Below are 15,036 nucleotides of genomic sequence, written 5' to 3'. Positions count from 1 at the left end.
TCTTAGTTAGACCACAACAATGTAAGCAAAGTGGTTTCTTGCATTGCATTTTATTATAATGCTTTTGTTCTAAGATATTGTCTATTTTGAAAAAAAAAGCCAATATATTCATTGCAATTTAACCAAAACCATTACATTTAACTTTGACGTTTATGACTATGAGAAATGAAGCAGTGGGTGAAGACAATAATGTCAGTCACCTCTTCTGAACCGAGTTTACTGTTACATTACAAAACCTCCCCTCAGGAATTTTTTAAGATCAAGCTTCTCAGAAGGGAAACGACTCCATCTAGTGGAATAACCCAAAGCACACTTTTTAAATGCTTTTCTTGCAATCTTATCCCTTTCCTGAATCTAGGGTTTAAATTATTACGGTGGCTCTGAAGAAAAGAGAATAATGTGCACGTGGATGAGTTTTCTCCTTGGTGGTCTCCTTCGCCCCACCAAGGCAGGATCTGTGCAGATGGTGCAATCTCCATCAGAGCAGTCAGTGCCTAGAACAGGAGCAGACCCTTCTGTGTGTGAGAACAGCGTTTGCTGTCAGCTGTATGGTGGATAAAATTACAAGGGTTATCCATGCTCATGCTTCAGGATGTAACATAACTGCTGGCTGGTGGACCCTGGCAGGAATTCCCCCTTTGCACAGCACTGCACAATGTGGGACGTGCACCAAGTGTGAGTGTTCAGTGTCGTTCACCACAAGCAACCAGATACCAGGTTGCTATCTATGGATCCTAGCCCCGTGCTGGGATAACAGTCACCACATTCCTAAATAACAAAACAAATTCTTCCCTAGATACATGGAAAGTGCACAGATGAAAGGGGTGCTCTGGCCTCCAGGGTTTCTATTTGAAGGCATGTACAGCAGCAGTTGTAGGTGCTAAATCTTCCTTATTTTTGTGATCAGCTCCTGACCCCTGGGTTGATATCCAGCCGTCGTTACCTTTTTGGCAATGCTGGCCATCGAAGCCCAGGGGACAGTCACACTCGTAGCTGTCCTTCTTGGGAACGCAGGTGCCTCCATTGGCACACGGTGAGGTCACACAGGGGTGGGCAGCATTTACCAGGTTGATTCCAAAACTGAAATCCTGTTTCACATCAATTGTCCGGTCATTCAAGATAATCTATATGTTAAAAAAAACAAAACAAAACAACGTGGGAAAAGATAATGTTAAAACTTCCAAATCCAGAGTATCCTACTGCTAGTTAGATTATTCCTCTGAAAGACTTCCTTGAAATGTAACTCCTGAAACTTGGCCCAAACCCTATTCTTGTGTGTTTTCCAGTTGCAGAGGTCCAATTCATACTTTGCTCCTCCTGATGCCCTGGAGATTAATCTCTTTTGTGTCCTGTGAAACAGCCTCAGGCAACTCCTGTAAGGGGTGAAGCTGTGTGGAATTTACCAGGCTCTTGCCTGAACACTGGTGCAACACTGGTTGTAGCTGAACTGTGAGCTGGGATGGTAAAATTAGATGAGTGCTGCTGAAGAAAAGCATTTCTGAAATCAGAAAACCCCCCAGGAGATGAGTGTTGACAACAGAAATACTAAGCAGAACAGCTTTTTTTTCACATTTTCTATTGCTTTCTAGTATCTCATCTTGCCCGAAAGAAGCTAGAGTTAAGATGAATGGAAAACATAAATAATGACTTCACAAAACTGTTTGTATATAAATGGAAGAGAACTGCTAAATGCTGGGATTTTTCCAATATCTCAGCAGCATATGTTCTCCAAAATAAACCAACATTTGTATAATCTCAGCTGACATCTCAGCAAGAGAGACTGCATGCAGGCACAGCATCTGATCTCAGCTACATCAAAATAAGTACATCTTAACAAACAATAGATTTTAAAGCCAGAACTGAGAAAGGTAATAGCTGCTCTGGCTCCTGCATAACTTGGACAATGCACCTTAGGGGATCCAGCCTGGAGAAGAGGTTACATAAAGCACCACACAACTATAACAGCAGAAAAAATATCCAGTCCTGTCATGCAATGGACCAGGGAAGACTGTCATGTTTTCAGCTTCCTTCCAAATTTTGTTCCAGAGGTTAACAAGCCTCCACTCATAAAAACATGTCTTTTGTTTTAAACTTCTATTCAGTTTCCAGCCCTTGTTTCTCATAATGTCTTTTTCTGCATAATTCCAGGACCACGTATCCAAAAAAGTCTCATCCTTGTCTAGGAACTAGAAGACCACAACAAAGTCACTTCTCAGACTTATCTAATTAAACTAAACATATTGTGATCTTAGGTCTTTCTATGCACTGCATATTTTCCAGCACTTGGTGATGTTTGCAGCTCTATTTCTGTATAGTTCTCCAAAATCCTACCATGTGTAAAGAAGGCAACCAAATGTTCCCAGTGCCCAAAAGGCAGGCAGTACTTTTCCTTGACTTCCCATTCATGCCTCTGAGAATACAAATCCACCTTACTAAGTACATCATAGAGGTAAAGGCTCACACTCTGCATTTCCCAATACTTATCAGAGCCTTTACTCTATTGTACGCCCCCTCACCTTGTAATTGTAACCTGTGTTAATTGCTCCCAGGCTCTCTATCTTGCATCCCAAAATACATTGTGTTTAGTCAAGTCTACCTTCCCAATGATGTTCACGTGTCTGACCTATTCCTATCACTATTACTCACTCCCTCAGTTTTCCTGAACTTCATGCTTTCTGCTGGACAGCTGACAAAGGCAGTAAAAATTGTCAGACTGAGTCACTGAACCATTTACACTGAACTACAATTATTTTTCTATCCTGGAGCAATTGTTAACTGTACAGCTTTAAATTCTTTAAAAAAAAAAAAAAAAAAAAAAAACAAAACAAAAACTATACTTAAACTCGTGGGTTTATTTGTTATTTCTTTGCATTAATCTGATGCAACTCACTCCTCTAAAACTGTGAGGATTCAGGGCCAACCTTTCAACTTTATCCAATTATTTTAGGTATGTTTAGAAAGAAAAATGTAAGTTCAGTTTGCACTTTCATTTGATTATTTACTAGGCCTTTACAAACTGCACTTATGCTCAGCTGACCTCATGGGAACACCATCCCTAATGTCTGCTAACAATGGAAAACATCTCCTCCATTCATGTGCCCCATATAAAATTGTGAGAGGGGAAAGCAGTATGGTGCTCATCTCCATGGTGGTGTAAGAATGCACTAGGCAGACTTTTCACTTTGAAATAATCATTTAACCACTTCATGGTGGGCTCCTGAGGTGAAATCCTTGATTATTTTGAATATTGACAGTCAAATAATGGCAAGTTTGCACAAAAAGCATGCATGGATACAACAGAAATAAATGCCCACAGTGTGTTTCTTTGGGCACACACCTTCTGGATGCTCCCACTGAAGGGTCTGAAGATCCCAGAGTTCTTCTTCACATCATCATAATTAGGGACTCCACCAATGAATATTTCAGAGCTGCATTTAATCTGTGTAAAAGCCCCCTGCATGAAACACAGAATAATATTTTATTAGAGTAGCTGGAACCATGCTTCTGTCTTCAGATTAGCCCACATGAGTTGTCATATAGCTTATTTCAATGCCTCTTCTTTGTACAATCAAGAAAGCCATTGTTGGACACTCTTGACTGACTTTACACTACCCCTGTCAGAAGTAGCTGAAAAATCTCAAGTATTTCAAAATGGAAATACTGAAGGAAGAAAGAAAGGAAATTGACTCATTGTGTTTTCTGAGTAAGCTACATATCTAGCTTTATTTGCAAAGACTTGAGGTACACTGACGTAAATTTGTAACCAGAATTAGGTTCATAAAGCTAAAATCAGAGCAAAGTTCAGAGCAACAGAGACTCGTTCAGTATTTCCAACATCTAAGAGGATAACCTACTGGAAGATATGGGGCTAAATGAAAGAAACATTGAGTTTGCATCAATTACCAGAAGCAGCTGTTCAGGATACCTGAGGGGAATATTCAGGGTCCTGGAGTCAAGTGAAAGTAATTTAACAGCTAAAGACAGAATAACGTGTAACTCCAGTCCTCCAGAAGCTTCTGTGTTTTTATGGTTCCCAGCCACCCTCCTCCTGGAGCACTGCAATGCATCACTTAAGAGGAAAAAAATGGGAGTGCTCACCTTAACCCATCTATCTAAAGAAGTCTTGAGTGCTCCAGTCAAATGTTTCTCACTCGATTTGTTTCCTGACAGACAACTGGAATTTCAATTTATTTAAATTTTTGAAGAAAAGTCAAAGTTCTGATAAAAAAGTTTCCCAGTTTTCTGAAAAGCCTGCTATGGGATTTTTCTGCTATGGGATTTTTCTGCTATGGGATCTGGAGTCTGGTTTTCTGTCTGCACTCTCCACTAGATAAAAGACATTTCCCAAGCAGGTCTAACCTTGGCTTTTATCAAGATAGAAAATGTATCGCTGTGAAGGCATTTAAGTGCTTAGAGTGAATATCCTGCTCGGTACAAGTACAGTTTCACTTATTATAAATTTGACTCACAATGATCACTTGGTGAGTGAAGAACAAAAAGCAAGTCATCAACTATCTAATCGTTCCAGCACTTACGCTGGCCTGCAAATTACTTTAGCAAGAAGAAGACAAAGAAACAATTCTCTTCAGGTCTACCTTTCCAGGACAACATTCAGCAGGAGGTAAAAAAAGACTGGGCACATACTTTTCAGCACAATACTTCCCCAAATTACACCTCTCACAGTGCACACGTTGCTCAACAGATTTAGGCACAACAAGAGCCAACAGAAGAACCTCAGGAGGATATATGAGCCAGAACTAAAATGTGAGTCCAGTTCCGTGTCAGGAGCAGGTACAGTTGGGTTCCAGTGGGATCCCTGCCTTTATGGGTGTCCTTGTCCTCAGAGGGAAGACCTTACGCACAAATTCCCAACTCTGGGCCTAAGACAATGTTACCCTAGAGTGTACACTGTTTTAAGCGAGTAAGAGCTTTGAGAGCAGGCTGTGCAGCCTACCATGCGATCAATTTACAGTCCAACAGCTGCCTTCAGGACAAGTCTGCCATGAGCTCACCTCTGCCATCCCTTCCACTGGCCTCTGCGTGTCCACCTGCAGGATCCCATTCTTGGCCGTGCGAGACACTCGCAGCTCATGCCACTGGCCCAGGCTGACAGGCTCTTCACTCCTGTTTCAAGGGAAAGAAAATTTTCAAGCATGTAACACTGTGCCTTTCTGATACTCTGCAATGTTAAAAAGTCAAGTCCTCTGGGATGATTTTCTAAATAAAAAAGAAGTATTAGCCACTGTGATTCTTCCCTTTTTAGAAAGTAACAATCTTCTGCAAAGACTATAATTCTAGAGCAAATAAAAAGCACTCTAGTTTTATTTATAAATGAAACACTATCACCAGCACATACTTTAGCCACCTCTGCTAAAGGTGAGTTTTTCTGCTCAGTAATTTATAACACGTAAAAACGAGTTTTTGTCTCATCCTCAATTCACTAAAAGCCTCCCACTTAATGGTTGGTCTAGCCCCACATTCTTCATCCTCTTTTAAAACAGAACTACTTTATGTTGGCTTATCAGCTCTATTTATGCATCCTGTTACATTGACATCTACACACACACACGTGCAGCCCGGATGCTGTACATAGAAGGGAAGTAATTAAAAAATTATCCTAATGATGTGATGAGATCTTGGCTAGGAACAATAATCCCCAGTTGTGCAAAGTATTCACCAGTCTCAAAGGAAGCATTTTTAAACAGTTCTTACAATCTTTATTGGCACAGCACTAATATGAATAGCAGCCTGTATGAAGGGCAAAACCACATTCCCCTTCACAAGTTCTATAGATCTTTGTATCTTGTTTTCAAATGCCATTTTACTACACTGGTTAAAGCATTTTATGTCTAAATGAGATGTAGCAGACTTTCCTCCAGGAGGACTGGAAACTTGTGTTTGATTTACTGACCAAGCTGGAAAAATCAGAACTGTGTTATCTTGGACCCCTAAGACTTCCTAGCTTCAGTGAAAAAATACACAATTTCTGGGGATGAAAAAATGTTTTGTATTTTCAGAATACTTGCATTTAAAAACAAACAAACAAAAAAACCCCCATATTTTGAAATGAAAAAAAAAGGAAAGAAATTGTAATCTGAAATTGTGAGTCAATAGTGATTCAAATGCTGATTAAAAAATTTATATAATTTTGAAAATGTGAAAATAATATTTTCTTTTTTTTTCTTAACAATCAACAGTTTTGAAACCTTTCTGTTGTGGTTTTTTTTTTGATCCTTGAAGTTTTCTTAAAGCTCATTTTTGTGTGTTTTAATGATGCTGCAGTATTACTTGACACTTCTGAATGATACTTGGTTCACAAAACCTCCACTAAAAATATTATCAAGCAATGCCAGTCACTTGTCCTTCTTCTTATGTAGCATCATTTAGGGTTTAACTGTCTTGGGTAAATCAACAGCTAAGGAAATCTAATCACCTTGAAGAAGTCAACATATACATATAAAGGAACCAGATAGGTTTGGCTACATAGTAAGTGGCCATACAGACATTATCTCCTCTGCTGCTTAGGTCTCATCATGCTAACCCTCCTGCTTTGCTAGATTTAATTACAATCAGGGATGATTAAGCCTTGCAGAGTCATCACTTCAGAGCTGCAAGCTCTTTTGTGGAATCATGGGCTTTTTGAAACCAACATGAGTTTGATAACACTTTCTTCTGATGGTTGAACACTCCTGGCTCTTCATGTGCTGTGGGGTTACTTTTTCCCCATGTAAACCAAAGCTTAAAAAATATACCAGATCATGAAGATCTTGATGCTGCTTGGCCAAGGGAACTCCCAACAACTTTTCCTCAGAGACATTTCAGTGCTCAGGTTCTGCATCGCTTCTGCCTGTGGAAGAGCACACTGTGCTGCTTCCATCCTGGGACACATCAGGAAATCACAACCTTCACCTGCATCAGCTCTCCTACTGCTGCTGCTGACGTACACAAATAAGCTTGCCTCATCCTAATTATAAAGTTACTATGGCTGTGTTCTGATTATAATATAATATCTAACAGCCTGGTGGTCCTGTGGCAGAGGTATCAGGATGACCAGAGCTATACCCTTGTTACAGACACAGTGTAGGCATGATATAGTATGATTAAGATGGACTTTTAAGTGGACATTGACCAGGCAGCCATGAAAAGCAGGGAATCTATTTGTCTTATTTAATCACTGACAGAGCTGATGACAGGGTGCAAGTTGCACATTTTATCTAGAAAAAGAACTAACAGGACAACCTGACAACTTTCAGTGAATCCTGGTGGTCTCCTGAGTCTCATCCATTCCTCAGCTACCTCACCACACTCTTTTCCTCCACTGCATGTAGCTCAGGCAGTAGCTGCCATCCAGCTTGCTCTTCTGCTTTCCAGCAGAAAGGGGCAGTTTCTACTCCCAGGCATATGCTTGTGGCTCTCTTTACATTTCATAACCCTACATATCAGTTAAACTTTAGTACAAGGTGTTTTGAAGTGCTACAATATTCTTGGAAGAAAAGAAAAAAATTCAACTGTAATATTTTATGGTTGCCAATAACAGGAATTAGAAGGCTGCAATCACTAAAGATTGAAGGCTGTTGTAAAAAGGGCTATTCTGAGTTGGAGAAAAGGTCTCCAAAATTAGCTATTTGGAGCAAAAGAATGGAATAGGGCAAGTATGAAGTGATTCTTCCCTTGATATATCCTCTCAGCTTCTGGCAACTTGTCATTTAGCAATTTCCTGAGTCAGAGGCTGCATCCGTACAATTGCGTTTGATCTCCCTCAATGGAGCTTTCTTCAAATTTCTCCAATTTTTTTTAACCTATTTATAGTTTTGGCATCTGTAACTTGCTGTGACGATTAGTTTCCACAACTTATTTATGTACTCCTCTGAAAAAAAAAAAAAACAAACCCCAAACCCAAAGAAAAAAAGTCTTATTTTCTTTCATTCCTTATTTTCTTTGCACATTGGAAAAATACCGAATTCTCATTAATCTCCATGCCATTTATTATTTTAAAACTTCTATCATACTTCCACCAAACTCTTTCTTTTCCAGGATGAAAGGTTCTGCTGCAGAAGAGTTTTGTGGAAGATGTTTCATTCCCTCTCCTGGATGTCAAAACTACTCTTCCTTTTTAATTTTGCTAATTTCTTTTGAAATGATGCAACCAGAATTGCAGCAAGTTTTCAAGACAGGGTGCATTGTGGCCTTCAGCAGAGGCATTCTCCTTATTCCATTCCTAATAATTCTCTGCATTGTACTTAGGTTTCTGTATTTGTCTCTAAACCGTTTGCTGTTGCTTCCACAGAGCTATCCATGACGACTCCAGGATCTTTCTCTGTCTGACAACACTAACTGTTTTTCCACAGCTCTGCATTGTTAAGCTTGTGCATTATTTTCCATTTGCTCCCTTTATATTTCATATCTAATTTTGTCTGCAAAACTGAATGGGTTTGTTTTCTTGAGTCCTCATTCATTGCAAAATCAGTACATTTTCCCTAATCACAGTATAGTCAAAATTCCTCATGCCCATCCACAGGAATCATTGGTATGCAAGACTTGCAGACAGTGTACATATTTTGCATAAACTTTATATAGATCATTTCTAAATATCAGGTCAGCCTGGTCAAACTGGCAGCCTCCTGGGCCATATCCAAGATATTCAGTGCCTCTGTTCAGCCCAGTGCCTTTTCAGAAAGCTCAGGAACAGCTGCCCAGTGATTGGACACTCAGTTACACAGGGGGAGAGAGTCGTGTTTTTGAGGTATTTCATTGCTTCTTTTCTCCTAGACATTAATTTTAGGATGCAATGAGTCACTTACAGAAGGTCTGTCTGGGAACCTTGGTGACCAGGTTAAACCACATATTTATGTTTTAGACAGCTTACGTTGTATAAATTGGATGCTAGCCTCAGGTCCCTCAAAAAGAGCACTATGAGGAAGCGGAGGGACATGGAGCTGTCTCTTCTTGTGCCACCTCCAGCCTGGCACCCCTGCTTGGAACTGGAAACCAGAAAGGAGGATGCTCACCTAAGTGCCAATATTGTGAAATCCTATGGCTAGAAAGTATATGCATAAAATATTTCTAGATCCCCTAACAGTGTCATGGGGGCAAGAAGGGAATTACTGCAATACCATATAGACCCATCTGTAACATCTGCTGTAAGATAAAGCCCAAAGCTTTGAAATACACTGACGTAGAAAAAAAATCCTGTCCCCTTGACCAAAATGATTGTGCTTAATTGTGCTTCTGTGCTTCCTCAGAAGCAGGCACAAGAGACCAAGGGGCTCACACGCCTCATCGTAGGCTGTGACCCTTTCCAGCCCCCTCCTCTGCTGGATGAGCAACGTGGCACTGCTGGGAAGCAAACACCATCTTTGGGAGGTGTTAATCATGCATTTACCTGATAACAGCTGTTCCTGAGCCACAGTCAAACCTGAACTCCACGTAGCCAGCCACCAGGGTGATGGAGAGGAAGTCCTTGCTGTCTGTGTCATAGCTGTACAAAAGGACACCAGTCTCTAAATCTGGACGAAATGTCAGCTCAAACTCCATGAAGGAAAGGTAATTCTGTGGTTCCAAGGGCCAGGGTGTGCTAGCAAATGATCTTAAGGATTCGTTGAACTGAGGTATGGCCAAGGTGAGTGCTGGAAATCCAGAAATCACAAGTAGGTCACTTGAGGTTCAAACATAAAGGATTGACTCTTACCAACCAGTGTCTGTTCCTTGTGTTAAGTACTTAAGCTAATGATTAGCAAAACAACCTGATTTTTTTTCATCTAAATTAAAAATATTTTATAATCCTACCCAATACTAGTTAATCCCTTCCTTTTCCAGGGATGTATTTGTACTGTAAAGCATTTTGTACCTTTTCTTTAGTGATTCATAATAGTTCCTTTCAAAGTAGCAAGCACGCACACAGTGGGTGGTAGCATGAAAATTTCTACAGCATAAATAATAATGCCAGATGTATTTTACTACTTGCATCTCTGATATTAGCAGGCAATTATGTCCTTTACATTTCAAAATATACAACTGACACTGGTTTTAGGAGAAAGATGGGTATTTTTTTAGGATTAATGAGCAGCTGTGGAGTGGTACATTATTTTAACTTCTGAATAGTAATTTCAAGATTCTTAAATACAGTTAGCTTAAATAAGCAGAGATGTTTGAGAATAACAGATTATGTAGGAGCTGTATGTAGCTCCAAAGCAGTAAGAGAAACGTTTCAGTAGGTGACTTAAAAAAGATGAAGTAACAAGTATTCTCTTCTGTCAGTGTAACAGTATGGACCTCCTCAGGTATCTCTAAGTGGAAAATACATCAAACACTAGTAATACACACAAAGAAATAGAGGCATCGCAGTATCCACTCACCCTCCTCGCAATGATGACCTTTAAATCCAAGAGGACAAAGGCAAATGTAAGAGTCTGCTTTGCTTGCAGTACAGGTGCCACTGTTGATGCAGGCTGCCTCATCACAGATGCCACTGCTACACTCACCTAAACACAGGAGTCAGAACATCAATTTATCGGAGAAGTTTGTCAAAGAAGATTTATTTGGCTGCTGATCGCTGCTACTAACCAACACAATTTGCTCTTATGCCTAGATTCTTTCCCAATTTGTCAAATGGCATGCAATTTAGACAAGGGAACTTGACTATGAGTATTTTTTTTTTAAATTTCAGACCAGCAAGACACCTTATAATAGCAAAAAGTAGCCCTTACAAGCAAACCATGATAGAAATAACATTCAATCATTCCTTGGATTACTTATTGTCTGCTCTTCTTCCTATTTTCTCATAAGATACAAATTTCTCTAAATTGTTTACATGCACCAAGCCTGGTTTAATTTTACTTATCTTAAGTGCTTCTTTTCTCACTATAAATTCATGCTATCCTGAGCATGGAAGGTGTTAATCATTATCAACTAATCTTACTAACCAAATGAGGTTGTCGACCCTCTTGTCCACACTAAAAGGGATCCATATCATCAACACATGGACTTTTTAAGCAGCATGTCTACTATGCTGGCACATCAATTTAAATAATAAGGATGTCATTTCTTCTTGCTGGATTTTAGCTGAAATTGTTGTAGAACAAATAAATTCTCATTTGCTTTTTAAAACTGATATCTATAAAATTGTCAATCTGAAACTACACAACCATCAAATGTACACCTGATTGATGTTCTTGTTGAATTTATTTTCTCCTTTAGTTTCTGATCAAATAACTCTCTCCTCGTCAATACTAACAATTGATTACATTATCTGTATACATTAAGAGAGACCAAGTTGTGGTGTACAATGGTAAGTACACCATTTGGAGGGGCTTAGTGTCTTATAGCAAACTAAGAAGTAAACATTTATTTTGAGGGACATTGAAGTATCACCTCTCAGATGACAAAGGTTTCATGAGGCAGTTCTGGCAATAAACGCTGGGGAAGTGTTTTGCACCTTAAAGTGATATAGAGAAGTCTTGAAAAACTATTGTAAAAGGGGATATGCCCTTTTTTTTTTTTTTTTTTTGTTTAAACACAGCACTCTGATTGCAAGGACAGTTTTGAAAGCAGGTCTCAACCGATCATCAGCAAGGCATTGGTGTTTGTACAGCACCAGCTTTACAGTTTGAATTCCCATCCCAAAGCCAGAAAGAAAACCACAAACAAAAATGCAGATATAAATGGCAGATGTGCTGGTCCAATCACTCTGCTCTCCACAGTGGAAAACAACCTTTTCTAACTAACTCAGGGCAGAAGCAGAAACAACTCACAGATCATCTGGTACCACTCCCTGATAGACCAGACTTGTCTCCTATTGCTCATCTACAAATCTCCTACCAGGACCACTTTTCATTGTAGGGAGGGCAGGTCTGACTACAGCAGCCATGACACAGGACTCCAAGGCTGACCCGAGGAGCACAGACAAAACATAAAAGTCCCCCAGCAAGGAAAACATGCTCCTTTTCCATGGAAGGGGACAGTTCCATCTGCTCCATGCCCAGTCATGGGATCAGGGGTGCTGGCTGTGCTCATTGAGCTGTCTTTGCCCCTTCTGGCCTGCACTGTAATGGCCACAAGTGAATCAAGGCAGGACAGGTATCTTGTCCCTCAGATCCCTCATACACTCACCAATTATTGTGACACTGACAGAATAGCACTAGCTCTGTTTTACAGGCAAGGAAACAGAGCCAAGACGTGTAAACAAGAATCTCTATGCGTCAAGTGTGTGATCTCTGTGCATCAATGCTCAACTTTGCTGCCTCTGCTCCAGAGATAATGTTGACAGTATGTTCCAACAGATCAGAGTTAAACAAAGTCTTTGAGAAACAGAAAAGAACAAGGAAGACAACAACAACAGGACCAGTCATGGGACACCTGATTTGAGAAACAGCTTGAACTGGAGTAGTGTTGATATTTAAGGACATTGCTCTCCCACTGTCCCAGTGGCTTTTCACAGCCTTTGGGCCAGCATAGGTGACTATGCTGAAGAGGTAAACCACAAGTGTGGTGGCTGCATTTGCTTGGTTCCAATGGCAGATGAAGAAGGAGAGAGACTGCAGCAGCAGTCCCAGTCCTGCCATGTCTGCTCCAAACCATGCCCAGTGGCTGGACCATCCTCTGTTGGTCCCTCAGCTCACAGTGGGACCTCTGCTGCAGCCAGAAGGGAGAGCAGAGAGATGGATGGACCCCTCTGCTCACCACCCTCAGTTCTATGATCCATGTAGCACAGCACTCCTGATTTATATATTGTGCCAACAGAAAAAAATCTCCAAGTGACTGACTCGCAAAAGTCATTCCTAAACCCTAGCAGAGCTTACTTGCAATTTTTATTTTGAGTTATACTTACATGACCTATTGTTTGCAAGTCTCTTCTGTTACAGTTTTATATAAATAAATGTGTGCAGTGACACAAGGACAGCAAGGCTTTATCAGTCAGTTTCGAGTCACACATGGCAGAGCGAAGCATTTATTTTCATTGTTGTTGATTGTTAATGCAGTAGTATGTGGAGCATTCATGGATGGGAATGAAAGTAGCTGCATCCCAAGAGGCAATAGAGATTAGGGCTAGAGAAGTTCAGCAGGGCTTTCATCTGTCTAAATTCCATAGATTCTCAGTCTATCATGAAATTACACTCTGATTCCAAAATCTTACTCTTTTCAGCAACTGTTTCTTTGGCCAGTCTGTTCTACCCCTGTATTGCACAGAAGTTTGGCCATGTTATCTAGAGAATACAGAGCAATTGTTAAGAAGTTTCTCATAAATCATTTCCTTCTTGGGATGTCAAGTGCACAGCTACAGAAGAGAAGAAAGATGACATTGTGGCTGAAGCATGGCAGGGAGAGTTCAGTGGTATGGAATCTATTTCTCGCTGCTAGAACTTGCCTTCTGTCTTGGGTTTACCCTTATTCTTGCAATTTTAAGACTGGGAGATCATCAAAGTAAGGATTTTGTTGCCCTGCCTTTTTTCAAGTGCCCATTAAAAGGAAGAAATAAATGAATAAATAAGACAGGACTAGTTAATTAGCTTCCCTACTTCTCCATCTTTTACTCTGTGAGGGAAAAATAATTTTATAATAATACTTCATAAAGCTGCTGGAAGTATTTATTCCAAGCTATTTTTAAATCACATCCATGGCTCTGGATAGCAAAACAAAGGATGGTATACAGGAAAGCCCATATGTTTCAGCAGCGGTTGGGTGTAACACAGAAAGCCCTCTGTAACATCCACAGGGCTGCTGTGGGCCTGAGAGATCCATTTGTTACTTTGGACAAGTGCAATGATGTCTTTAGGCAAAATGCATTTTGTTGGGTCCGTATTGTTTCAAAGGCAAGCTCAGCATACAAACTATTGATTTCTGAGGACATGACTGTGTCAGTCAGGGGCATGAAGTGGTGCCCTGAGAGCTGCTGGCAGAAATACCGGTGCAGTTGTAATGATATCTGCAACACAGATCCTACTGTTCACTGATGAAAATGGGTTTACTATTTGCTGTGCACAGGATGTCCACAGAGGGCTTACTGGTGCAGTGTGATGAACTGTCCTACTACTGACCCAGCAAGAGCAATGTGCATAGGAACAGAGGAAAACCATTGAAAAGTAGAGACGGTGCCTGCACCCCCTCAAACCTGGACCATCGCTCAATTTGTCCCAACAGGAAAAAAAGTTACCCCTGGTTAGTCACTGATTAAAGGCTCCACACCATTGCACTCACCGACATCAGCACCACTGAGAGCTTTCCCTAATGGCCAGGGTCTCATGTCAATTGTCTTCCCATTGATGCTCAGGGCCTGGACGCAGCCCTGGAAGCCGCGGTTGGTGCCGGCGGCCCTGACCAGCCAGTACACGCTGGGAGCACCGCCAACGTAGAAGGGGGTCTGGAACGTGATCTTGCTGTACTGGCCCTAAGGGAGAGCAGAGCACAGCATGCTGTGTAACACATGTAACACAGGAGAAATCATTAAGCCACAGTGCTTTACAATCCATTTTTTTCCTCCTTGAAGAACTGTGTCAGGGAATGTTGTTTGTTGGTAATTCCTTACCATTTGTCATTCCCTAAATCAGTACACCATTTGAAATCAACCTTTTTCACCTGCATCCCATCAGGATAACAAGAACTACTAAAAGCACAATAAAAAAGACTAGAAACCACTGTTTTGAGGAGAAAGCATCGTCTGTCTTTTGCTGCAATTTCTTCCTTTCTTTCTGCCAAAAAATTGTTCGTCTTCTAAACTGTAAGCCCTGAGGGATAGACCAATGAGATATTGTCTTTTGGACAGAACCCAGCAAGTGTTTGGTATTTAATAATTATGAAATGACAAAATAAGGTAAAAAAACAAAGAAAAGGCAAAAGCCAGTAAAGTCACAACTTCAGCAGGGTTCTGCTCACTTTGCCATTGCTAAATGTACGGCCCATCTCTTTAACAAATCTATAGAAATCTACACATATAAGTTTACTAAAATTGCTACAGTGAAAGATCAAAAAACATCAAAACCAACAGAACCTTTTTGGACCACTGACCCAAACTCCATGCTACTGCAGCCAAATGAGTCACAA

General features: G+C 40.5%; 1 protein-coding gene across 2 annotated transcripts in view; it reads right to left on the bottom strand.

Annotated features, from left to right (window-relative positions):
• EGFLAM (EGF like, fibronectin type III and laminin G domains) overlaps window positions 1–15,036 on the bottom strand; it is a 75,437-nt gene that overhangs the window by 9,903 nt on the left and 50,498 nt on the right. For both annotated transcript variants that reach the window (XM_054518012.1, XM_036404002.1), the window contains exons 13-18: window positions 14,194–14,383; window positions 10,356–10,481; window positions 9,383–9,626; window positions 5,013–5,124; window positions 3,338–3,454; window positions 944–1,124 (exon numbers count right to left, since the gene is read on the bottom strand). In XM_054518012.1, the coding sequence (XP_054373987.1) occupies window positions 944–1,124; window positions 3,338–3,454; window positions 5,013–5,124; window positions 9,383–9,626; window positions 10,356–10,481; window positions 14,194–14,383 (970 nt within the window). The remainder of the gene's footprint in view (window positions 1–943; window positions 1,125–3,337; window positions 3,455–5,012; window positions 5,125–9,382; window positions 9,627–10,355; window positions 10,482–14,193; window positions 14,384–15,036) is intronic.

Source organism: Molothrus ater, chromosome Z, assembly GCF_012460135.2.
Source record: "Molothrus ater isolate BHLD 08-10-18 breed brown headed cowbird chromosome Z, BPBGC_Mater_1.1, whole genome shotgun sequence".
NCBI lineage: Eukaryota > Metazoa > Chordata > Aves > Passeriformes > Icteridae > Molothrus > Molothrus ater.
Note: the sequence above shows the minus strand (reverse complement) of the source record. Positions and strands in the feature narration are given on the sequence as shown.